This window comes from Lotus japonicus, chromosome 3 (genome assembly GCF_012489685.1).
Source record: "Lotus japonicus ecotype B-129 chromosome 3, LjGifu_v1.2".
In the NCBI taxonomy this organism is placed as follows: Eukaryota; Viridiplantae; Streptophyta; class Magnoliopsida; order Fabales; family Fabaceae; genus Lotus; species Lotus japonicus.
The window spans coordinates 30,766,810-30,793,507 of NC_080043.1; the positions used below are offsets into that span (position 1 = coordinate 30,766,810).

Below are 26,698 nucleotides of genomic sequence, written 5' to 3' on the forward strand. Positions count from 1 at the left end.
CTGGGAGAGATCAAGCTACCCGTTGACAAGGGGTAAGAGAGAGGGGATCTGGACGCGTTGAAGGACTCCAAGTAGGCAAGGTCCCGGGAGGGGCTCCTGCAAGGCACTCCGATGCTAAAGTCAGTGAGAGAAGTTGTAAGAATGGTGAGTTTGGAGAGAATACGTTACCTTTTGATAGAAGAAATGTTCCCTTTATATAGGAGAGGTAGAATTAGGGTTGGAGCCATGCAACGTCATGCATGGCTCGTACCTGGGGTCACGGATCACCGTTAGATTTCCTGTAGAGGAACAGTGATCCAACGGTTTGGGAGCCCTACAGATCTGCACCAGCCAACCTACCCCCTAGGGTAGTTGGCCTAGGTCAACCTCTATATAGTGGGCCCCGGGTTCCTTGTCTTCACCCTCGGTAGGGGCCCAGGAGCAGGGGGCTCTTAGACTCCCCCAAACTGTCCCTTGGCCTGGGTGCCCTGTCCGTCTTCGGTCAGGGTTCCCGGAACAGGAAGAAAAGATGCATATACAGTTACAAATACTTTGTAAAAGATACAATGAAATAATTAAGGAAAGTACACCAGCAAACACATGCAGTAAAAGGAAACCGATTCCACCCACATGACACATGGTTTCATTCCACAGTTCATAATTCCTACTAATACTTTGGACTTTGGTGCCCCACGAATCATGTCTATATCCTTCCAATAACAATCCAACAAGATACATTTCATACCTTTGCAATTACTACCTTCTTCATTTTAAACATACATCCACCAGTTAAACAACACTTGCTTAATTAGTTGATTAGTTCCAGCCACTGTTTTAATGCTGTATGGCTTCTCGATTTCTCCCATTATATCAATATTCCCAATTTCCCATTGCATATTTCCTTATCAGTTGCATCACTTGCATGTATATCCTACAATCTGATATCTATAATATTACTTGTGGAGCAGGGTAATGAATATGATTAAGAGAACAACACCAATTTTTAAGTTATTCTGCGTTCTGTGAAAAAAAAAATGCTAAATAGACTTATTCTTTACTAAGAGCTAGCGTAGCTTAATAGTTAATAGTACGATACAATAATACAAGAAAGTTTACAAAATTATAAATAGTACAGTCAATTATCTATAAGTTTACACAATATTGTTTTTTATATCAAGTCAAAACATATATTCAATAGACTATTATAGAATTGCTTATTTTTAAACTACTTATCATCATCGCTATGGCATGCACTATGGCATGTTCTATGGTGCCTAGCTTATGCTGCTGGCCAACTACAGATTGATAGTGAGATTCTAATGCTATGCACTTACGGATGCTGTCATAGAGATTGTGATCTAAGTTATTGGGAGTCAGATCTATAATGAACTTTAAGTAGGGATCCTAATGTGCTAGGGATCGGGATTCTGTCTTTCGTGATCATTAGGAAGAGCTGAATGCTAGTTTTCTTTTTTTGAACAGCCAAAAAGAATGAACAAATTATTAGCATTAAAGGTTGCTAATAAACCATTGTACAAAACAGGGGACAAAGAAGAAGGAAACAGAGGTCTAGGTAAGGACAAAAGCACCCTTCAAAGAACCCCAAACCCAGCAATCTTGGAACAGAACATTCCCCATCCAAAGCAAACAAAGAACTGCTCCAGGAAACTTCACACAAGTGCTTAAAGGAGGACTCAATTGATCGGCCGATTCCCCAGGCAAACACTCGGGTTCCCTTCCCAATCATACCAATTAGAGTATACGAGCCAGATGCTAGTGATCTATTACAAGATTTTTTTTTATATGTAAGTGTTAATTGTTAGTAATATTAGTAAATTAGTTCCTCATCAGGGTTCGAACCCTAAACCCTTCATCTCACCCAGCCTTTACATCTCCTCGCTCTTACCTGCACTTAAGCTAACCCTTGGAACGATTTATTACAGGATGACAACACTCCAAATGCTTCTTTTACCACTTCCCAAGTTTTTTATTTTATTTTTTATTACAATATTTATTATCGTATTTTTCATTACTCTCTTCTATATATTCCCATTTCGCTCGATATAGGTTCACTCTTCCTTTCTACGGAAAATCAGGGATGCTAATCTTTTTTAGTCAATTCAAAGAAAGAAAATGAATAATAATGGGAGTGGTTTTTTTAGTCAATTCAAAGAAAGAAAATGAATAATAATGGGTGTGGTAGGGTAACGGCTTTCTCTCTAGTTGGCCTAGTGGGATTGAAGTTCAATGGTGATGTTAATTCAAGGTACGTAAAACGGATATAGCCATGTCACCATGTGCCATGAATCCGAGCTACTAATAATAGGTTAAGTTCAACCTAGTTGCCTGCATTCACTAGTTGCTTCTTGTTCATTTGTGGAAACAAGAGTACTTTTTTTTAACGTAATCCATAGTATATAGACAATTGCTTCTTTAGGTGCTCACTAGGGTGGACACTTTTAAAAATAGTCCATGATGGACCAATGGTTCAGAACCGTTGGATAGAGGAATCTAGGAATATTCTTAAAATCAGTGGTTAGAATTGAGTTACTGTTAAAAGGGTAACAGCGTAATATCCTCTTGCTCACTCCTCAATTCTTCCCAAACTCTAAATCTGCTCTTTCATGATTCATCTACCAGATCACATGAAATTGATCGAAAATCATGGGCAATTCTTTTGTTGATTTCTGTTTCAATCTCTTCCTGTATTTCATTTTTTAATCTTGTTGAATGACAATTGTTTTTCTTTCCATACGGGTTTAGATCTCAGTTGCATCTGTTATTGTGACAAAGAATTATATGTCTGGGTATAGAGGAAGGAGGGAAGGAGGGTGAGGGGGATGGAGGAGTTGAAGGTGGTGAAGAGGTTGAAGGAGGACCCAGATCCTCTTCATCCGGCGCCGCCGTTCTCCCTTTGACCGATTTCCTCTCTTCTCTTTTTTCCTTCGCTTCTCTTTCTGTTTCGACCTCGCCACGCCGCGCATCTACTCCTCGCCACCGTGCTTAGGGTCGCACTACGATCTTCAGCCAAGGCCACCGCGCCGCGCGCCGGAACCACTAGACCGCGCCTCCATCGTTGTTGATCTGCTTCTATCGTTCTCTCTCTTCCCATGTATCTTCTTCATGGGAACTTGTTTGGCCAGATCCGTTTCTTTTTTTCCTCTTACCCCAGCACTGTTTGTTTCTTTTATAAAAAAGGTCAAATTTCTTAAATTAAAAAAAATAATGTAATTAAAGTATTTTAAAGATGTGATACCCAGCCTGGATTGTTGAGAGCAAAGGATGGATGGATCAAAGAAACTCATGGATTTGGGCTGGAATTCATTCCAATGGAGGAAATTATTAAGGATGTTGTAGGGAGTTTGAAGGATAAAGGGTTCATATCTTGAATGATGCTGCTATTATTATGCTGTAGGGAATTTTTGCTTTGCAAATTAGGAGAGTTTGAGCAAATCTAAGACAGTTGGGTGATGCCATGGAAGCTGAGAGCTTGACCAAAGGGTAAATCTGAAGAGAAAGGTAAAGTGGGAAGTGGAAATGTCAATATTACCTTCTGGTCCACCAGTGGACCAATTTTAAAAGTGTCCACCCTAGTGGACACCTATTCTTTCGTCCAGCTTTTTCCAATATGGGGCATAGGAAATTCTAAGTTGTGGGGAAATATTTTTAAGTTTGATTGACCACAGTTGTTCAAGCTAAGAACATTTATATTCCAATAAGGATTAATTCTTTCAATACGGATTTTTATTTATACTTAAACATATATTATTTGAATCAACCGTCAGTTGATTTTTGTTATTATAAAGTATTTCATAGCCGGCTATCATGAGATTAATCTCATTGAAGCTGAGATTATTTTAAGTGAGTAGTTATTTCCAAACAAATATTCTCCATACATAACATTTAAAGATTGAACCATCAACTAATTACATAAGAATATCAATAATAATATAAATACACATATCTGTAAACATGCAACATTACATACCAAATTTATGGGGCAGCTACTACATATGGTATGATGCATATATATAATAAGGAAATGTAAATACTTTGTGTGGGCAATTGCCCCCAAACATGCATGACCAAGTGGATCCGTCCTTGTGTGTTTGTGAACTTATTGGTTATTGCAATAGAGGAAAACGTATATTTTATCAATTCATCAATTTCTTGGGTTTCATCAAAAACATAACTTTAAAATGTGAGTTAACTGACGAAAAAGGTTTCACAAACACACTTTTAGTGGTTGGTCTACTTAATTAGCACTAATTTGCCTTCTTTTGGTAATTGCAATCTCACACATTAGGCCAAGGGATGCCAATGACTAGGTCTGGATAGTACTATGGTTATCATCCTCATATTCATATTTTCAAAAATTACACGTATATGTTTTCATACCTGCGTGAGTGCTTGACTATCAATCAGAGCGTTCGTACTCGTGCTCGTTACCCGCAATTTAGTTAAGCAAAATTTAATTTTCATAAATTTTTCAATTGAAAACCAAATTATAGCTGTTATTATGAAGTAAGAAAACATTAATTAAAAATACAAAAGACCATTCAATAAAATATTTAACAAATAAAATCATTTGATTAAGTGTAAATTTTTGAAAAAAAATAAAATAAGTGAGGAGGTTAAGCTTTAAATTTATAATTTTAAATTTGTCAATAAACTCCTAAAACTATAGGTTACTAACTTGTTTTTAAATTAGTGAGAATAAATTAACAATATATTTAATGTTAAGACTTCACTTACTAATTTTATAAAATAAATTAGAAATTCATATTTCAAGTTTATTAATATACTACTAATTACGTGTGTAATATGTGTATGCGGGTATTTTGCAGGTATTTACCCATGCTCGACCCCCATACCCATTTAGTGGGTGTTTACTCCACCCATTGTGAGTATTTTTTGCTGGTACCCACTAGGTTTAAGACTCATTGTCATCCCTAATTAGGCTTGTCTCTCGGACGAGTTCGGTCGCTTTCAGGTTGTAAATGTTGGTTACGTACGGTGAAAATCACCCAACCACCAGGTCTGCCGCCGACCGCCCAGTTGCCAAGGGTTAACCCGATTTGGTTTTGGCAGTTCCTAGTTTTGGTGGGTGGTTTTGTTCGAGTTTAATATCCAGAAGAAATTCAGAAAAAAAATGAAGATGAAAGTATGAACACAAGAAGATGATTTTCCAAAACAAAAAAAAAATCATAGTAAAGATTAATTTTTACAGATAATTAAGAAAAAGAAATAAAGATGAAAAAACTCTAATGCAACCGATCTCGCTCGACGTTCAATGAATGAGTGCATCTTCAACTTCAAATCTTGAAGTGCAACATTCAAATCTACACTAGAGAGTGAAAGTGGAGGAAGATGAAAGACATGCCCACAATCGTGTGGGGAAGATGAGAAGAAGACACATGCCTTATTTGTTGCGGTGGTATTGGTTTGAAGAGGAGAACACGATGATGTGAATTGAATCGGGTAATTTCAGATCTTGAGAAGAAATGAGAAGTGGTGGTGGCATGGTTATCGTTTCTAGGGTTTGTATCGACGAGGAGAAGTGATGCTGGTGGTTGACTGGGGGCGGAATGGTGGTGGTGGCTCATCATGTCTATTGTGACAACAAAGAAGGGAGGAGAAGAGGTGGTTGGTGCGGCATTAAGGTTTGCTTGGAAGGGTTGTGTGTGTCCAGGTTGGGTTGACAAATAAGGTTTATTGTGAGGGTTCGGTTAAAGGCTAGAGTATTTATAAGCTAGGGTTGGGTTACATATAATAGGTTGGGCTTGAGCATATTTTTATTTTTTGTAAGAACTAGTTCGGTCGGTTGAAAGCGCAAACCGTACCAGACCATACAAAATGAGAGTATTTTTTTAATCGAAGAACCTAACCGACTCAGTTCGACTAAATATGAAAAAGAGTGTCAATTAGACCGGTTTCGGTCTAACCGGGCCAATATGGACAACCCTACCACACATAATTCACTCTGATTTATGAATGTACGAAATTTGATGGACCTAAATTTAACATACACATTTCTTAATATTTCTTAATAGTTTTTTGGCTTAATTGCAACTTTGGTCCTTGACGTTTACCAATTCCACAATTTTAGTCTCCCACCTAATTTAATTACACAGATGGTCCCTGACTTTGCTGGCAGTCTGCAACATTGGTCCTACCGTTTGTTTGTTAATGGAGGAGGTTTACGTGGATGGTCACTTAGCTGATGTGGAAGTTGAATTGGAGAGAGAAAGAGACCAGCAACTGATTCAACCTTCTTCCTCGCGTCTAGGTACTCGTTCGTTCTTTATCTCTTCCATTTTCGCTAAATCTCAAGCTTCGAAACATCTTCCTCACGGTGCTCTGTTTTTTAAAGAGGAAGAGGGTAGAAGATGACTGTTGTAGGTCTCACGTGCTTCCCTCTCTCTTCAGTCCTTCTTTCTCTCTTCAATTGGACATCCACGTAAGCCTCCTCCGTTAACAAATAAACGACATGACCAACATTGCAGACGGGCAGCAAAGTCAGGAACCATCCGTATAATTAAATTAGGTGGGGGACTAAAATTGTGGAATTGGTAAACGTCAGGGACCAAAGTTACAATTAAGCCTAATTTTTAACCATCACAAACACTAACGATAGTTAAAACCGTCACTAATATGTATGATTAATTAATATATGTTGCCAAATTTTGTATGTATGGCAATAGTTTTCCCAAAAATAATGGGTTCTACTTGGATGCCTTTTCTCATACTCCCTCCGGTCCTATTTATAAGCAACAACAAAAAAACTCACATAGTTTAAGAAATGTAGTAAAACTAGATAAAATGCATTAAATTTGTCTTGAATCAAAATAAACTTCTAAAATTACCCTTTGTTATTCATGTTGGAAAGTGGGAAAGAGAGAGAATAATTAATGAGACACATTCTACAAGTTAGAATTAATAAGGGCATCATTGGAAAAAAATAATTAATATAGCTCAAACTTTCATTTGGTTCTTATAAAAAGGACCAAGATTTTTCTTCTCTTTCATACTTATAAATAGGACCGGAGGGGGTAAGTCATAATCGAAACACCAAACGAAAACAGTTGTAACCCCACAATAAAGTACTCCCAAACAAGTTGGTCGCCCTCCTCTCACCCACTATATCTTTGGTCTCGTGAGGGAAAAAAACGTGCATAGCAATCCCGTGATACTTTTATATATGTCTAATATCTACCCACCATTGCTTGAGATGATAAAGCACACGTTTTTAATGCACCATGTAACTATTATGACTGTAATGATGTACTATAGGTCGTTTCAAAAAAAAAATGTACTATAGGTTGAATTGAGCATGTCAATTCGATCACGTCAATGTTGGATAAATGTATGCCAATCACTCACTCGTCATTTCAGGATAATTAACACCTTAATTACATTGAGCAATTATGCAATAATTAAGCTAAGTAAAGTTATGTTTAAAAAATATATATTCATATTTTTACATGAGTTTAATTTTGATGCACCTATGGTATAAAGTTTTTTTACACCGTCAACCAATCAGATTTCAAGGATGTGACATGTCAATTAAAGAAATTAAATGAAAAGAGAGATTTTCTCACATTCTTAAAATCTGATTGGTTGACGGTGTAAAAAAACTTTACACTGGCAGTACATCAAACTTTTTCTCTTTTTACATTACTTTCATTTACTACAATACTTTTAACATTGTGTATTGGATTCTAAAATACATTGATGGTTTAGCCATGTGAATATGATCATGAAATATTTCTTGTTTGTTTTAATTCTTGTATTCGGTCGGATATTCAAACCTTTATCTTTCAATGAATCATTTATTTCCATAAAAAAAAATGCTGCATTGGGCTATTTTGCATTTTAACTAGGATGTCAATCTAATAAACAAGAAAAAAATACAAAAACTTTTATGTCAATATCAGGAGTGCGCTCACTTACAGTAATAGTAGCTTTTATTTTTTCCATGTGGCCATTGCTTTCACTTTTTTTCTGTCGGCAAGCAAATTGCGGAATTTCATAATAGAATTTTCCCACAAAATCCTCGTGTTCTTATAAGGAATGACAAATGACTGTGACATATTCACAGAAAGTGTCGTTGATTTGTATGAAAAAAGAATAACAGGTTGATTTGGTTTGGACAGTTGATAATATTTGCTTAAGGAAAATGATGTGTATTATGAAGACGAAATGTATGAATAGTTAATGTTGAGGCAGTGATTCAAATATTTATATTTATTATTTTCTAAAACAATAATATATACTGTGTGCGTTTCATATCGTGACATAGCATATCTCTGTGCTCAACTCGTTTTAAATAATTTTTTGAATCGAATATTATTATTGTAATTGTTGGTTCCCCAATTCGTTGACTACTAGATTGGACTCATTAGTGGGCCTAAGTCCAACCTTATAGCCCATAACTAGGATCCATTAGGAGGAGTGATAACTATTAATACTCATAATAAGTGCGTATAAATACAAGAAACATTTGATAAAAAAAATGCAAGAAACATTTGACAGGGCACGACTGTTTGTATAATTTTTTAAAAAACAATTGATCATATTTTTAATGAATAAAAAAATCCTTTTAGACTCATCCATAACGACAAAAACAAATGTAGAATCCATAAATTAATTGTTATATAAGCGAAAGCCTTTTACTTTTTTTTGTCATAAGTAAAAGGCCTTAAAAAGATTGACAAGTTTGGATTCGGAATATCCAGTAATAGGCCCATATAATAAAGTTGCAATATAGTTATTTATCTCTTTTAATCCCTGATTTGGCATATGGTCAAGGATGGTGTCTACAATGTTAAGTCAGGGTACAAACAAGCTCACAAATGTCCAACCAGAAGTAATTAAATCCCTTCCTCTTCTAATCCAATTCAATCAAAGACATGGCATCTGGTATGGAATGCCAATATACCTACAAAAATCAAGGTCTTCTACTGGAAATTGTCACACAATGTAGTGGCGGTGAAGGGAAATCTGGTAAGAAGAAACATGGGGCATGACCCAACTTGCCTAGTCTGCAAGCATGCTGAGGAAACTACCATCCATGCGTTCCTTGAATGTAGCTGGACCAGGGCAGCCTGGTTTGGCTCCCCCCCTGCAGTTAGCTCCGGTTATGGAGCCCAACTGCCCAACACCTGTTTCGGGGGATGGCTTCAAGAACTTCTACTAAGATTTGCCTAAGGTCCCGATCAAGATACTGTGCTTTTGCAGGTTAGCCAAGTTGAAATCTTGCTCTGGCAGATATGGAAGGCCAGAAACAATGCATGCTTCCAGAACCGAAACTCAAACGCAAACCCAAGGAGGGTGATTGAGGATACTTCAAGGTTGCTGGCAGATATCGCAAACAACGCCCTCCCCGTGCTACTACTGCTGGTCCAAAAGGGCATAGAGAAACCACAGGCCGTGGGCATGCATGACCTAGACATTCCAAAAACCCACCTCTGGACTATGTAAAATGCAACACTGATGCTGCCTTTTCCCCTACTTCTCCCCACGGGGCCACTAGTCTCATCATCAAGGATAGTAGTGGCTTCCTTATAACAGGGATAAATCTATGTCAATTCTGCAATTATGGGGGAAGCAATTGCATTCCGTGAAGCTATCTCCTTCTTGGCCAACACAAGGTACGCCAACGTCATCATTGAATCGGACTGCAAGGATTTGGTGAAGGCTTGTAACGGGGAAAGCTCTATAGGAATCATCAAAGGCATTGTTGAGGGCATAATGGAATTAGAAAGCAATTCCAGTTCTGTGCTTTCACATGGACTCCCAGGGAGGCCCATCTTGCTGCCAAAGCCCGTCTTTAGGGCAATCTAGCTCGAAACTGGTCCTGGTGCCCTCCTCTCGTCCTGGTCAATGCTCTACAGAAGGATATGAGGCTTGGTTAGATCTTGAATCTGGTATACCTCTCTTTTTGCTGCAACTACCCTTCATTTACTTCTCATCCTTGGTAGTCGCTATGTTATCCGCTGCATTTACTCTCGCTGGAAAACTCTCTAACCAGCACAGGGACAGGTGGAGTGCTCCTAGCTAGAACTGGAACTGCGATCTTGGGGTCTTCTTTTTTGTACACCCCCTCTGTTAGTCCTCTTGATAGAATACACACCCAAGCAAGCTTATTTGTCTGTATGTTCATTTGTGTTGAGCTTTGTTGTATTGGGTAAATCTAATTTGGGCTTCTATGCCTATTTTTTGGACTCATGTCGAAGTGTTCTGTTTATTTTTGTATTTGTAATGGTCATTTTTCCTCCTTTTAATATAATACAAAACCCATGCTTATAAATAAAATAAATAATACAGAACCCATTGACCAAAAAAAAGTTATTTATCTCTTTTTGACAAAACAAAAAGTGTTTTGTCACCTATTCCCTGAAAAACTCACCTATTCCCTGAAAAACTCTATACTTTAGCCTGTAAACTAAATCACTTTGAAATATTTACAATCCCTTCTTATGTTATGATATAATTTGCATAGTCTTATTAATGTTCATCTCGATCACCATGATATCTTTTTCCATGTTTTCTATGACACTCTTTAATTAGGTGAAATCCATGTAGAGCTGACTAAAATATACAGACCTCACTCACAATAAGTATCTTAGACTCATATGAATGGGAACCATAGAGTTGGCCTTCTCTCTTCAGCTGTTTGGTAGGTAGTGTTATGGTCGTCTTACCATTTGTTACACACCATATGGCTCTGGATCACATATGAAGTTTCACGATGGCACATGATTGAGGTGAGGTGTTATATTATGTTCACATCAGTGGGAGTAATGAAATTGATAATTTTAGACCTGTGTTAAACTAATACATTTGCCTTGAACAAAGAATAATAAGTTCTAACTTCTAGACATGCATCTTTGGGGATAAACCATGAACCATGAGATGGAAAATCATGGACATACATGATGCAACACAAGAAGATTCTTTTGATCTTTGACGGGGTAAACCCATTCAGAAAATTGTGACAAACACTCCTTTCTAACGTATGACTTTCTCCAGATTCAAACTTGAGTCATCCTCCTTCCTCCTTATGAGGATCAAGTTTACCTACCACTATACCAACCACATGAACATTTCTGAATAACATAAAACCTCTTCCATTAACCTATCAAGCAACATACTTATAGGGCGACTAGAAGAATCAAGAAAAGCTTCAAACTTCGATGCATGAAATACAAGCACAATATCAATTTATTAACAAACTATAATGTACGATTATTTTATGACGTAAATTATGTATTTTGATCCTTTGAGATGAAATGCATATTAGAAGTATGAAAGAAAAACAGTTTAAATCATCACAAATAACATATCTATAAATATAACAAAATATGAAGTTAAAATGTGCTCTATTAATTTTTCAATCAACTGTTATCATTTTTATATTTTTTTTCCCTCTGAAGTGCTTTTCTCACTTCAAAGAAGCAAATTCATAAATTATATAACATACTCTAAGAATTTTGTAGAAGAAATTAAGTTAATCTCCAAGATTGCCCATTAGAAATAGATACTATACCCCTGACAGGAACTTCTACAAGAGATATGACACAGCATTCATTATTCATGTTGCCTGTTGCTAGGGCCTGCTCCGCTTCATGCTGCATGATGGGCATTTGTACTGCTTTATGCTCTCAGCCTTTGCAGGAGTAATCTTCACACATTTTCCATGGTACCACCTCTCACACACATCACATCCAATCCAGAATTCATCCGCATTGTAATTTCCGCCGCAGCTCCCACAGAGGGTTTCGCTATGCTCATCTTCATCCTCCTCATAACCTTCATCTGCGAACTTTGGGTTGCTGCTTTTAACTTGCCCATCACTTGATCTCTGCAGATAAATGAACAAGAATGTAGCATATAACAACAGCATGGAAAGGTTTAGCGCATTACCAAACCTTTAATTCATATAGTCTTAGACTAAGTGTATCGATGCTAACAGTGCATTGACATGAAACAAACACCATGATCGAAGAGTTTCAAAAATGCAGTCTCAGTGTACTCTTTGATTGCTATTTTAATGATCATATACATAAGCAAAGACAAAAGTTGCTATCCAGAAACTCCAAGGTCCAGTTTAGTGTGCTCAAAGCTGCTTCTGAAAGTTAACCACTAATACTAGAACAAATAAACATGTCAATGGCATTTTATTACAGTTCTACAACAATGTTTAAAAGTATTTCTTTGAGTTTGACTTAGTAGATAAACACCAAAAAAAAGAGAGAAATAAAATAGTTTAATAACTTCCAAAGATGCAATGACACTAATACCTTAACGTCAATCAAAAACTTTTAGAATGCACAAGGCCTCACCCAAGTATTTGAATAAAAACATCTAACTTCTGCTTATGCAGCAAAAGAAAAACAGTACTCCAAACCAAACAGGAACACTAACCTTGGTGCCACCCCGAGATTTGCTTCCACTGTCTACAGTGGGCTTGTCTTTTATTGGCTTCCTCTCAGTGACAACTTCAAAAACGGTGGGAAGATCATTGATCAAGCTAAATAGCCGTTTCCTGCCATAAAGAATCAGTGGAACCATCAATAAATAAAGGAGGCATATGCCCATCTCAGAACAGAAAGTGAGGGAAAATGCTGTAACAAAGAAACCCATGAGAGTGGAAAAGCTATAAGGGAAAACTGCAATAACAAGAGCAACAGCATACACGTTCTAACATGCCAATGATAAGTTAAACTCACTTGCATATATTTTTCCTTGAGAATCTTCAGGGCATATAATCCCCTTTACACCGCACATAATTGTAAGGAGGGAAGAAAAGCACAATTGAGGACAGGAAAAGGACTTAAGATTTAAGAAGTGATTCGACATGAACACACAGTTAAAAATTAAAGCTAAAGAGTACAGAGTCAGCTTCGACACAAGCAGCTGGGCATGGACCAGCAGCCATCGTGGCACCAAGGCTACCACTATCACTAATCCTGAGTTTCTTATTTATTTATCTCGATTTGATATTTTTTAGATAAGAAGAAAACCTCTCCTGATGTTTGCTGGGAGGATAAAATCATCTTATGACACTTTTGCTGCCCATCCAACGTATATATATAATACAAATATCCAGAATCACAACAGTCCATAAAGAAACTACAGTCACACTCAATTAATAAAAATAGCCTTTATTTCTTTGAAGAAATTCATCCATGATGATGCTGATGGACTTCAGCAACACCAACTTAAATTGAGGTGCTTTATACATGTAAATTATGGATACTGATCCACGACCAACTTAAAGTGTCCCTAGATGCATACACCCCAAGAAAAGCTAGATAATACCTTTCATTGCGGTTAAGACGAGCTCCAAGATAAAATGCCACAGAAAGCAACCACGAATCACTGTGCACGGCAACCAGAGAAAGCCAGTCCCTACGGTTCATTCCATCCCTAGCAAAATTGATTCCGAGAGCAGGCTCCGGAAGCTCAGGTGGAACCTCCTCTGCTGGCAGAGTCACCTCCCATGATTCATTTGGATGTCCATAGAGGCACAGGTTCTCCTTATCTTAAAACAAGACACCCCAGGGAAACATTGAATTCAGTGGAATAACACAGCGATTCACAATCATAATCTTTGTTATAAAAACCACAATAAATAAGAAAGCATTTGCAGCATGAATTCTATTCAACCAGTCACGAGTCTGTCAAAGTAAAATCATATGCCCAAATCAAAATTCAAACACTGGAGAAGCAAAAAACCAATCATCTTCGCGTTCAACATTTTCACAAGACCTAAATTATTTCCAAACCAAATCACACTATTCTAATACTGTTAGATATGCGTATGAGAGCCCGTTTGGATATGGACCAAAAAGCAATTATTGGAGCTTATCTACTAGAAAAAAACACTCGAGAAGCTCAAATAAGTGTTCTTTAATCTGCATCCAAACGGGTTCTATGACTCAATTATTGGTATATAATAGATTGATTAACAAACTGAAAAAACCCATCACCAGCTTATCAATAAGACAACAGACTTAGTTTGTTAATCAGTTTATATATTCTATAAACTACTAATAGAGAGACAGTTGTTAGTTCAAAAGAGTGAGTGTGTATGTTTGTGTAGTGCAAAAAAAAAATCATTTTTACAAAAAAAAACACACACACATGGCCATGCTAGACTTTGACTTTTTTGGTCAGAAATTCCCCAGAAAAAAGTCAACTCAAACAACTGAAATTTACAAAAAGAAACTAGAATTGCGAAATTAAAAGGAAAAAAAATATAACTTTGAAACAGAAAGCAAAAATTGAAATTGAAATGAAAACAATTCAGATCCGCGAGTACCCATTACCTGGATCACAGAGTCCATAGAATTCATCAACATCTGAGAAGGAAAAAATTATAAAAATCAGAAACATTATTCAATGGATAATTGAATTGAAATTAAATTTTGAAAAGGGAACAACAGAGAGAGAATCAGAGACCTTGAGTTAAAGCACGAAGGATGGCATCTCTGCGAGCGGTGTAGTCCTTGAAGATCTCTTCAACGGTGCGGGGACTGGACGCCATTGAATTGAGATCTGAGAGAGAATTAGGGTTCGGTTGGTTCTAGAAAGAGGGGTGAGGGTGCATGAGAAGAAGAGATCGCAGATGCATGTGATGATGATGATGATGATGATGATGATGATGATAGTGAAGGAAAATGAGAGAGTGAAAGTTTGGAGATTGAAATTGAAAGTTAAATAGATAGAGATACATACAACACAACAACAACAACAACAACAACGGAAAGTGTAGTGTAGACTGCGCAGAGTGTGTGTGTCTGTCTATCTTTGTTTTAGTCTGCCTAATGTAAAGTGAGCCTGTTTGGCTACCAAGTTTTTTAAGTTTTGATTTAATTAAAATTAGGGGTCAAATAGGGTTGTTGAGTTGGATTATTTTTTTAGCTTAAAAAGCAAATTTGGTCCCCACTTTTCACTTTCGTGCAAAAGTCGTCCCTAAACAATGTTATAGCATTCTCCGTCCCTCACGTTTTCTCCCGTTACCACAATTAGTCCTTGGGTTCTTTCGAACGGGTCTCTCCTACGTGGATAGTTTTTAATGACATGGACAACATTAAGAGAGAGAACGATCATGTGAGGGGCATGTGATTCTTCTTCTACTCGATTCCAAACCAAAATACATCAAATCCCTAATTTCCTAAAATCCCCAATTCTCCAACATCGATTGTTGGCTATGAGTGGCTATGGTGGTGCGTCAAATCGCTGGGATGGAGATGATTCTCTTGAAAGGGAAGAGTTCTCACAACAAAGAAAGTCAGCCGCACATGGACAAAGTGAGCTATCGTCGAGCTCTTCAGATTCGAGGCAAAGAATGGTGAAAGTTTGTGGGTGTGGAGTTGAAGCTCCTCTGCTGACTTCGTGGACTACGGAGAACCCTGGTAGGAGGTTCTACAGATGTGATCTCTTCAAGGTATGCATTTCGCTCCTATTTCTATTCTTTCATTTTGTTCTTGTTTCTCTTCTTCCATGTTCAATTAATTGTGCTTGAAGAAGGTAAATTAACACACTCAGCTTTACAATTATGTGTTGCGGGTTTATGATAGGAGAGTGTGCAGGTTTTTTGAAAGGTTTGATGATGTGGGGAATGCTAGAGAGAAGAGGGTTATTGCTTTGTTGTTGAGGAAGAATGCAGTGATGAAGAAAACAATCACAATCCTAGTCAGTTGTTTGATCTTTGCCATGATTATGATCATGACATTGATATTTGCTTATGTAACTAAGTAGGTCAAGTTTTGTATGATCATGGAATAGTTTTCTAGCTTAGGATGTGTGTAGGTAAATTACTAGAGTATGTGGAGTGAAGTTATGTAGTAATGTTTCAACATTTTGAGGGTGTTGTTTGTATTGAAAATATGTTGCACAATGGAAAAAATTAAGTAATCGTAATGAATGGTTGTTTTTTCCTGTCAATTTTGTGTATTTGTACCTATCTCAATGTAAAGATAATGAGAACTTGAATGACACAACAAATCCAAATCAATTAACTTAAGAGTACCAATGTTTGCAAAAGTTCACCACTTCCCAACAGTACCAAAATAAGCTAAGTTAACCTATCATGGCTTTAATACATCCCAAATGCTAGAGTACCAAAAGTAGCCATCATGGCTTTAATACATCCCAAAGTAAGCCATAATGACAACAGTACTAAAATAAGCCAAGTTGGCTATACAGCACAATACAAAAGTGGTCCTAATAACATTAATTGATTAAAACATGAGTCCTTATAACATCAAGCCCTAATAACATCAACTACTGGGTTCCATTAATTTGGTGTATGCTCCTCTTATTGCCCCTCCTTGGTGCTAGTTGGCTTGAAGTTCCAGTTGCTTCCTGAGTTGGTATTTGAGTGAGTTCCTCCTTGGTTGGGCAGTGGTTGTTCTCCTAAGATGTCTTGGAGGGGGTCTTGTTGGTTGAGATGAAGAGTCAGCCACATTGGCACCCTGACTTGAGCTTCCACCACCAAATGCATCCTTAGTAGGGCCTGTAGCAGCTGTTCTCCATTCAGGTTGTAAAACCTGAGAATGATCTTGTAATTTTAAATGACCATTTCATCAATTGTATTAGATACATTGTTACAAACAAGAGCATAATGAGTCCTCTAAGGCTCATCATTGATTTTGTTCCTCACCTTTTTGGGCCTCCATGGAGCTCTTCTCACATAAGGGGGATTAAGTGGTATTGCATCAACCTCTGGCCACAGCTTTGGTCTATTATTTGGCATGATGATATGAGAATAAGTGTCTATAAATGTATGCCTCTTACAAGTTAGAGCAGGATTAGTTTGCAGTGGAAAACATAAAAGGATTGAAAAATTATAAAGGATTAGTCTCTTTGAGAATACCTCTAGGCAGCATCAACATAGTTTTCTAACACATGGTGATTGTGTCACATGCAAGCCATTGCATGTCTGCATGTGCACATGATATCCCAGAAAGATCCCTTCTTATGCAAGCACATGTTCTCTGATTGAGGTCCACAACATACTTATCATTATCCCTATTGACTTCAAACTGTGCATATCCAGCATCCCCACACCAAGTAGCTAGCCAAAAGTCTGTTGGAAATATTGCAGTGAGAACACAATAAAATTATAATGGACTCGGACCAGATATTACAAACGTAATCACAATAGTTTGGGGCGTGTCACATGACACTGTCCTCAAGATTTTATTCTCTCAAGATGCAATAACTCCCCAGGATACAACAAACTCTTCTAACCAATTAGTTAGGACTCAGAACAGAGAAGAACAACTGAAATATCAACTTAAGAACTTATGTGTTTTACACTCTATTGTTTTTCCTTCTTCTACCCTGTAAAACATGTATACCAAATATATATAGGAAAACTACAACGTGCAAAAGCCATTTGACTGACCAGAATTCAAGTTATATATGTAACTGAAAATAGATTATGTTTCTAGTAACCAATAGGAATGAAAACGGAACAATTGAATACTAAGAGCACTATTCTATACTAATGTTATACGGTTAGGAATTAATTTTTTTTACTATAGGCATTAAGACTTGAAAAGAAACGTTTAGGACAACCAAACTGATGCTATAATATAAAAAGAAACATTGAACGGAAACATAGTTGATAATCAAAACTTTAAAGGAGATGCCAATCATAAGTATTTTAATTTAAATGCACTTTAAATCTTTTGAAACATAGTAAAATATACAACAAAGTCACATTGTTTCTTGGTTGCTTCCAATTTTTGTTGAATCAATGGGCGTATTTGGCTGGTCCTTCACTTTAACATTAAATGCTTATGTTTTATAATCTTGTTTTTGAGGTAGAATTTCAATCCTTCCAGCAAAGTAATAATGGGTTTGTCCCTGTGCTCCAGAATTGCCCTATTAAAGGCCTCACACATGTTGTTTACTTGAAAATAACACTTGGTGTGTGTGTTGTATATTGATCTTGTCCACATCTTCGGAGGCAGACTCATCATCTCTTGATAGGCAGTCTCATTCAACCATTTCATCACCTCCATTGCAGCCTTCCACTCAGGAACAATACTAGTTCTAGCTGCTGCCCACATTGCATTTTTAAGTAAGTCCCCAGGGTACTTCTTTCTGAAGTTAGCATACAAATGCTTGACACACAATCTATGTTCAATGTTGTCATCTATGCTTATAAGAGTTGGAACCAAACCCTAAAGAAAACATACTCGTTTCAATAATTGAACCACTTCTTAAAAGAGAATGTAAATATCTATAATTGAATGTGCATGTGTGAATAATTGTTAATAAAAGAATAGTTTCTATAATTGTCAATAAAAGAAGAGTTTCTATAATTCGCTGCTCCTTCTGTTGGTCAGAGATAAATGACCATCTCTTCCTTTGAACCTCATTCAGATCCTTCAAAAGCAGATCCTGAAATCACTCCCATGAATCTTTAGTTTCAGCTTCCACCACAACAAAGCAGATCAGAAACATATGATTGTTTCCATCTTTACCAACTGTAGATAAGAGTTGACCACCATACGTCCCCTTGAGGAAGCAATCATCCAAGTCAATCAAGGTCTGCAAGTCCTAGCAAATGTTGTTTTGGTTGCAGCAAAACATACATATATTATCTCAAATACAAGGCCATGACATCTAACTATGCTCTTTATCATAACTGTGATCCCTAGATTACTCCTTAAAAATTCTTTAGCATAGTTTTTGAGGTGGCTACACTGTTGCAGACTAGCACCTTGAATCATTTCCAAAGCCTTCACATTTGCTTTATATGTCTTGAACCTCCTAGAACAATTCCCCACCTCACCTTGGCTTCTTCAATCAGGAATCTTGATGTCAGGCGTATGCCTTAAAATTGGCAAAAATTTCGTGGCAAAGAACTCAGATTTGGCTTGCCTGTTGGTTGATGTCCTGCAACATGTGTGATTAGGCTCAAAGCTCACAACTTGCCATACAAGCTTGGTTGGAGTCTTGTTAATCCTGAGATAGAATGGGCACTCAGTTGTGAACCCTTGGATGAAATACAAGATCAATGGTGAGAAAACCTTTAACATAATATTAAATATTATTGAAAGTTGTGAATAGTCAAATGCAATTTTTTTATTCTACCTAAGTTTTTGTATATATTATTTTATATTATATTATACTATATTATATTATACCTATATTATTTTATATTATATTATGCTATATTATATTATATTATATTATATTATATTATATTATATTATATTATATTATATTATATTATATTATATTATATTATATTATATTATATTATATTATATTATACTATATTATATTATATTATACTATATTACTTATATTATATCATATTATACTATATTACATTATTTTATATTTCTCACTTTTTCTCCTATTTATTGCTAAATCTTTTTAGGGTTGAAATTACATGCATGGTGAATAACCTTTTTTCCCTATAAAAACCAACATTGAGATTTTGTATTCAGAAAAAAGCAATTGGTACCAAACAAAATGGCTACATCAAACACCTCCAAGCTTCACATAGCCATGCTTCCATGGTTTGCCACCGGTCACATGACCCCATTCCTCCAGCTCTCAAACGAGTTTGCTAAAAGAGGTCACAAAGTCTCTTTTTTCCTACCCCCAAAAGCAGAGCTTGAACTACAACACATGAATTATTACCCACACCTGATCACCTTCCACACCCTCACCGTTCCACACGTTGATGGTCTTCCTCTTGGCACCGAGACTGCCTCAGAGATTCCCATTGGTATCAACAATCTGCTTCAAATAGCAATGGACAAGACTTCTGACCAAGTGGATCTAGCACTGAGCAAAATCAAACCTGATTTTTTGTTCTTTGATCATGCACACTGGATATCTCAAATAGCAAACAAGTATGGCATCAAAACCATTTTCTACCATGTAATGTGTGCAGCCAGCATTGCTATAAAGTTCGTGCCTGCTAAGAATGTTCCCAGGGACAGGCTCATGACATTGGAGGAGTTAGGGCAACTACCAGCTGGGTACCCTTCTTCAAAAGTTGTGCTTCTTGGCCCTGAAGCCATACCTATGGATTACATACAAATATCATTTGGAGAAGGTAACTAATTATTCCAAAAATTGTTGGGTTTAGTACATGAATAGTTATATTTCTAACATGCTTATTACTTAAGATCTCACTTGGACTTAAAGTGTGAACAATTCACATGCCTACTAACCATCTCGAGCGCATCCATAATATTTTAGATATGCTTCTTCCTACCATGTGCTTGATTACTCGGTAATAGAGCTTTAATACCAGATTATGAACAAGTTATCTCAAAAGCTTATGTTTAATTACAGGTAACATGACCTTTCATGACCGCCTCACAATGGCCTTGAAACAAAGTGATGCCATAGCCATCAGAACGACTAGGGAGATCAAAGAAGGTGACTTCTGTGACTACATTGCTGCACAGTATCAGAAGCCGGTGCTTTTGACTGGGCCTGTGTTGCCTAAGGAGGCTTATAAGGGAGAGTTAGAAGAACATTGGGCTAAGTGGCTTGATGGGTTTGAGCCTACGTCCGTCGTGTTTTGTGCATTTGGGTCCCAAGTAAACTTGAAAAAAGAACAATTCCAAGAGTTATTGCTAGGATTTGAGCTTTCAGGATTTCCTTTTTTCATCGCCTTGAAGACCCCTTTAGGTTGTGCATCTGTGGATGAGGCATTACCAGAGGGTTTTGAAGAGAGGGTGAAGGGAAGAGGAGTTGTTGCTAGGGATTGGGTTCAACAACCATTGATTTTGAAGCACCCGTCAGTCGGGTGCTTTGTGAGTCACTGCGGATTTGGTTCTATGTGGGAGTCTTTGATGAGTGATAAACAAATAGTGCTAGTTCCTTTCCTTGCAGACCAAGCATTGAATGCCAAGCTACTTGTCGAGGAGCTGCAAGTAGCAGTTTCTGTGGAAAGAGGAAAAAATTGGAGGGATATAATCACAAAAGAAAGCTTTTGTAAAGCTATCAAGTCTGTGATGGATGAAAGAAGTGATTTGGCTACTAGGCTGAAGAACAACCATGCCAAATTTAAGGAATTGTTGGGGAATCCAGCGCTGATGAATGGCTATATTGATAGATTTATCGAAGATCTTCAACAACTTCCGAAGTGAGAGATACAATGTTTAACTTTAAGATTATTTGTTAGTTTTTGTTATGGTGTTAGTTATGTGTTTTTTTTATAATAAAGGGGGCCAAAGCCCCACCATGTTATTTATGCTTTTTATAAGCTTTTGTTAATTAGAATTTACTCAATTGGTGTTCTAGTATTGATCTTGAGCATTGTGCATTGTTATGATTTTATCATCTAAGTTCTTTGTGTTTAGTTAAATTTATCGTTTAGCTATTGTTTGATTCGTTATTTTTTCATAGTGTTAGTTAAAAGTTTGTGAAGCTTGTGTTAGAACTAGAAGTTACTCAGCTGGTTCTCCATTGATCTTGTGCATTATGATTGGATAAAAAAGTCAACATTTCTCTTGCATTAATTTTTTATAGATTAAATTGATTGATAGGACACGTCATTAACTTAATTAATTCAAATTTCCAATAAATGTTTGGACTTGTGTATTTACCTAATTTGCAAGAAGGGTAATTTTTGATAGAAAATAACATGTTTTACGTTGGTTGTCATAAACCTACATAACATTCCTCATTTATTCGGGCTTAGGACCAACTCTGCATCCGCATAGGCGAAGTTTAATGAATTTGTAACTGCAGACCCAAATTTACTTTTAGATTGGGATGAGTATATTATGATTAATTATGGGTGTGATGTGGTCCAAAAATAACTTCCAATACTCAACATATATGCTTCCCATACTCCCAAAATATACATTTTTTTTGCCAAAAATAATAAGTTCTATAGCTTTTGTCTTACATCTCACTAATGTGGATCTTTCTAGTCTTAGTTACACTAGTCAAGTTAAAATTTCTTGACCTATGCTTATACTCGGACAAAACCTGAAAAGTCTCATGTGAACTTGTGCTCCTTCGCCTTAACCTCGATCTTAGAGGTTTATGACTTATCATATTAGTTTGTCATCTTTTAATAGTTTATTTTTTCTAATTGAGATAATTTGTTTCTCCTACGACATTTTAATGTAATTATTTTAGGCTATTTTTTCGTATTTTTTATATGTTATGACGTGAGACATTTGGGTTGTGATACAATCTGATAAACTAGGAAGTGGAGACTCAAATACACCTTTAGATTGGGGTAAAGGTATTGAGCTTATTGTGAGTATGGTGTGGTCAAATTTTTTTAAAGATATTTTAGACTTCCAACACTCCATGTATATTTAAATTCAATTTCAATCCCAACAGAACTTAGTCTGAAACTCTTAAAGAGTTAAGGAGGAACAAAAGGTGAATGCTACTTTTTATAAAAAAAAATAGTTAGGAGACTTATGTATTTAAATCTACAAGACTAGAAATCATGTATAATATTTGCTTAATTAGTAGAAACATGGAGAATCCAACTGAAGTTCATCTCTAGTAGCAAAGAGATTCTTTCGTTGTACGAGAGATTTTGATTTCTTTTGTAAAACTGATGTAAAATCAAATCTGATTGGTTTTTCAAATAATGATTATGCTGGAGACCTTGATGATATGAAGAATACATTCAGTTATGTGTTTGTAATGGGTTCTAGGCTTTGTTGTTGCAGCATCAAGCTATTTGGCTAAGAAGGTTCGCTTGAAGTTCTAAACAACTTACAACAAGGCTCTACTTTAATCTACTGAAATAAACCTCTCTAAAACTTATGTCCTACATGGGAGAAGTAAACACATTAATGTGAGATTTCACTCCTTACGTGATTTGTGTAAAGAATTTGTGATAGAGTTACTATTTTATCAGAGTGAAAATCAAGTTGCAGATATTATGACCAAGCCTATAAAGCTGGTTGCATTTTTTAAGTTTCGAAGTATGCTAGGAGTTTGTTCGTTAGTGGAGGCAACATAATAAAGAAGTTGGTGCTTGTTGCTTAATGTTCTTGCATGGTGTTCCTAAACTGACTAAGATTTATTTTAATTGTTTTACAACTATTTTTGTTTAAGATATATTTTTATTGTTTTAAAACTATTTATGCTTTTTTGAAATTAATGCCAATGGCCAAGACTTGATCTTTAGAAAATTAGAGTGTCATATTTTAGTTGTTTAGCTAATAGCTAGTTTTTAGGAATTTTTATAAATAATGGTTATTTTGTTATGTACTCTTATGTCTATGTACAAGGCATATACTTTTGAAGAATGACTATTCTATTGTCAATTTCAATTCGATGTACGCCGAAGGTGACATGAACAGTGATAACATCAAATATTGGATCATGCCCACCACAGGCTTATCAAGTTCAATCTTCATACCAACCTGACATACTTCCCCCACTATAATTCTAACGTATTATTATCGATCTTAATGGGTGTTCCAACTCTGCTAGCCAAGGTTAATAGATACTTGGATCATAGAATTGAAACTGTAGCTATGGGATATAAATCTAAATCAACATTTTATCGATTTTTCGTTGGCTGCCATGAAATCTGGTATCCATCGCCGAACAACCAAATAATGATCATAGACGAGCCATGACGCTCCCACCATGGCCTTTGGTTTGTCAGAGTCATTGTCAAACTTAACAACGAAGTACTCATGGTGAATATCTCGTATTTCATAGTCCACATCCAACATTATCAGTAACTCACAAGAAAATAAGACTTGGATATTTTCACTCACATATCAACTACTAGCATAAAATTCCCAATAAACAAGAATTTTATGCCATACACCAAGCTAACAAGAAGAACATGATATGACCTTTACAAGTCTGTACACGGAACATAAGGATCAAATTTTGTCACCTATTACAACGGAAAACCATGGTGGAAAACTAGAGTGAAGTCAAAGTCACGATGGACAGCCACAAAAGCTGAGAGAATGTGTTTCTGCCCATCGTAATTTTGGCTCACATTGTATCCAGACATCTTCTTTTCTCTGATCCATCGTCCTTAAATTTAACATCTCTCTCTATCTCCCACCAAAATAGTGATTTAGAGACAAACATGCTAGCTTTCTTGCTCCATTCTGCTCTAAAAATCCTTTTCCCAACGAAAGCTTCTCCATTTAATTCCCAGCTAGAACTGAATTGAATCCTGAACCAACTTCCATCGAATACATATGCATGATTGGAAATCCATTAAGGTCGCTACTTTTAGAGGTTTCAATTGCAGTTGCAGGGTACATGGGACATGTTATCTCTCTTCTTGTCATTTTTCTTAATTTTTACACCTTTCTTGTTCTCAAGTGCATAATTCTTGACAACATCTTTGAATAAGTCCTTGTTAGTGAAAGTCAATCCACACTCAAACTGAACTACACCACTTTCAGAGGGCTTAAACTTGCGAAATTATGGCTTAGGCTCCAAATCATCACCAATTTCAGAAGCTGTGTCTAAGTCATCTGAATCACCATCCTCATCTTCAAAGTCAGAGAACACAATTAGCTCACCATTCAATGCAACATTTGGATCAACATCTTCAACAACAGGAGGCTCAAGATTTGGGATAGATCTTTCTACATCAAGCAAAGATTCAGTAGGCAATACCTGAGTCCAGTCCCAATCTTCCTCACAGTCAGAGTCATCTAGTGACACATCAGTGCATGACTCATTTTCTGGTTGGTATTCATCATCATCAGAGTCTAACACAACATCCAGAAATCTCAAATCCCCACCCTCAACAACCAACCCCTTACCTTATCAACCACTGCCTTCTCCCCTTTCTTCTGAGTTTGTTCCCCTTCCTTCTTTGTTTCAACCACTGCCTTCTCCCCTTCCTTCTGAGCTTGTTCCCCTTCCTTTTCAGTTTGTTCCCCTTCCTTCTCTATATGAACCCCTTCCTGCTCTGTTTCAGCTTGTTCCCTTTCCTTCACAGTTCATCATCATCAGAGTCTAACACAACATCCAGAAATCTCCAATCCCCACCTTCAACAGCCAACCCCTTACCTTTATCAACAACTGCCTTCTCCCCTTCCTTCTGAGCTAGTTCCCCTTCCTTTTCAGTGTGTTCCTCTTCCTTCTTTGTATGAACCCCTTCTTGCTCTGTTTCAGCTTGTTCACTTTCCTTCACAGCCCCAACAAGTTCATCATTTTCCTTCAAGCTCTCACCTGTAACTACCACACAGTCCCCTTCTTCATCCACATCCATTAAAAGCTCAACATACACATTACTTCAAGAAACCCTAACACATCTTCAATGAGTTGCCTCACATCTGCATCATTGTTAAGAGGCCTTAACCCACTGGAACCATCCGTATTAAAGTGCCTATACCACAAGCTGATAGACCCTGGAGTATTTACCAGTTTGCCCACTTAAATTGATGATAATCTATCCACATCAAAACCTTTATGCACTTCACATGAGCCATTGACATAAGGGCAGTTGGGTCATAAGTCATTTTGCCCCCATGGTGCATATTTATGTCTATCACATGACTAACAGTAGGCCTGGAAACGAGCAAATGATAAATATCTATTCTCTAAGCCTTTAAGTTCAACAACAGCCACACACAAACCACATATAATGCCTAACAAATACACATGTCAAATTAACAACACCATACATGTGCACCAACCATTCAATCTACATCAAAGACATAAAGCAGAGAATAAAAAAATGGTACCTCGAAACCACATTTGGAGGCAAGTCATCCCCACCAAACCAAAAGCCGATCCTACCATTGCTTTTCTCTAGGACCACGCTCTCTTTAGGAGGCAAAGGCTTTGGAAGAATCATTGAGGGGTCCCTTGCATCGATCTGGTCATCGCAATGGTCCCCAACCCTAACCCTAGATTCGCGATTTCTGCTCTTCTTCTCCCTCTGTCTTCCCATTTATTCTTCCCCTTCGTTCGTCTTCATTGCACCTCCAATTTGCACCCTATTGTCTAACCTATTTTCCTTGGGCTCGATGTTACGAGCCTGAATCCTCATGGGGTGTACTTGCAAATAGTTTTCTTAGTCTCCTATAATTCTATCTATGTTTTGGTGTACTAGGGAGTCGCAGATTTAAATGTAAAGAACTGTCTTGTAAGTTTATTATTAAGGTCCAATTTCTTTCATTTAATAAATGAGTGTTTAGTTGACAAAAGAATATATATATAATATGATAATTTAAAATTTAATTTGATTTTTTTCCTTTAATCTTTAATTACATGTTCATTTATTAATTAATATCATATATAATATCAACAAATATTTAATTATTACCCGTTTTACCACGGTTCAACCAATAAACCATGAGCTAATAGTACCTTCACGAATTTAATGACCACTTGATTTATAAAACATTGCAATTTAAGATTGCATGATAAAAAAACAACAAAAATATGGAAGCTAGATGAAATTCATTTTGTGAGGATGACCCTCCTTCATCAAGTCTAATAGGTCTAGAGTAATGGTTCCCATAACATCATAAACTTGATATTGGTAGTGTTGAGAAGATGAATCTTTTTGTCCACAATAATTTTTAGTTGTGGCCCGTCAGAACATTTCATCTGTATCCGAGAGACTTCACGAGTGAAAGAAAAAGAAAAAATGGAGAAATAATTAATGTGATAAGAAAAGAGAAATGGAGAGAAAAAAATTAAGTGTTTGGAGCCCAAAGAGTATTTGCGCTGTTTTAGTATCTAAGCATCA

General features: G+C 36.7%; 2 protein-coding genes and 1 long non-coding RNA gene across 3 annotated transcripts; 1 reads left to right on the forward strand and 2 right to left on the reverse strand.

Annotated features, from left to right (window-relative positions):
- Window positions 1–11,346: 11,346 nt before the first annotated feature.
- LOC130749196 (PHD finger protein ALFIN-LIKE 2-like) lies at window positions 11,347–14,830 on the reverse strand. The gene is made up of 6 exons (XM_057602516.1): window positions 14,725–14,830; window positions 14,449–14,544; window positions 14,316–14,348; window positions 13,306–13,528; window positions 12,409–12,529; window positions 11,347–11,845 (listed from the first exon to the last, which is right to left on the reverse strand). The coding sequence occupies exons 2-6, from the start codon at window positions 14,531–14,533 to the stop codon at window positions 11,591–11,593; spliced, it is 717 nt and encodes a 238-aa protein (XP_057458499.1). The 5' UTR covers window positions 14,534–14,544; window positions 14,725–14,830; the 3' UTR covers window positions 11,347–11,590.
- A 1,168-nt stretch (window positions 14,831–15,998) lies between these two features.
- On the reverse strand, window positions 15,999–26,136 carry LOC130749198 (uncharacterized). Its single transcript, XR_009022873.1, has 3 exons — window positions 25,686–26,136; window positions 16,655–17,080; window positions 15,999–16,541 (listed from the first exon to the last, which is right to left on the reverse strand). It is a non-coding gene; the product is annotated as an uncharacterized LOC130749198 (long non-coding RNA).
- Window positions 19,362–21,231, forward strand: LOC130749197 (UDP-glycosyltransferase 79B3-like). Its single transcript, XM_057602517.1, has 2 exons — window positions 19,362–20,080; window positions 20,323–21,231. The coding sequence occupies exons 1-2, from the start codon at window positions 19,489–19,491 to the stop codon at window positions 21,123–21,125; spliced, it is 1,395 nt and encodes a 464-aa protein (XP_057458500.1). The 5' UTR covers window positions 19,362–19,488; the 3' UTR covers window positions 21,126–21,231.
- Window positions 26,137–26,698: the final 562 nt, after the last annotated feature.

Bases quoted from the DNA above. Each gene is read 5' to 3' on its own strand.
- LOC130749196 (XM_057602516.1), bottom strand. From the start codon at position 14,533: ATGGCGTCCAGTCCCCGCACCGTTGAAGAGATCTTCAAGGACTACACC. The intron at 14,349-14,448 runs GTCTCTGATTCT...TTTCCTTCTCAG, and splicing joins CCTTCGTGCTTTAACTCAAG to ATGTTGATGAATTCTATGGA. The intron at 12,530-13,305 runs GTATTATCTAGC...TCTTTATGGCAG, and splicing joins CGTCTTAACCGCAATGAAAG to GAAACGGCTATTTAGCTTGA.
- LOC130749197 (XM_057602517.1), top strand. From the start codon at position 19,489: ATGGCTACATCAAACACCTCCAAGCTTCACATAGCCATGCTTCCATGG. The intron at 20,081-20,322 runs GTAACTAATTAT...GTTTAATTACAG, and splicing joins ACAAATATCATTTGGAGAAG to GTAACATGACCTTTCATGAC.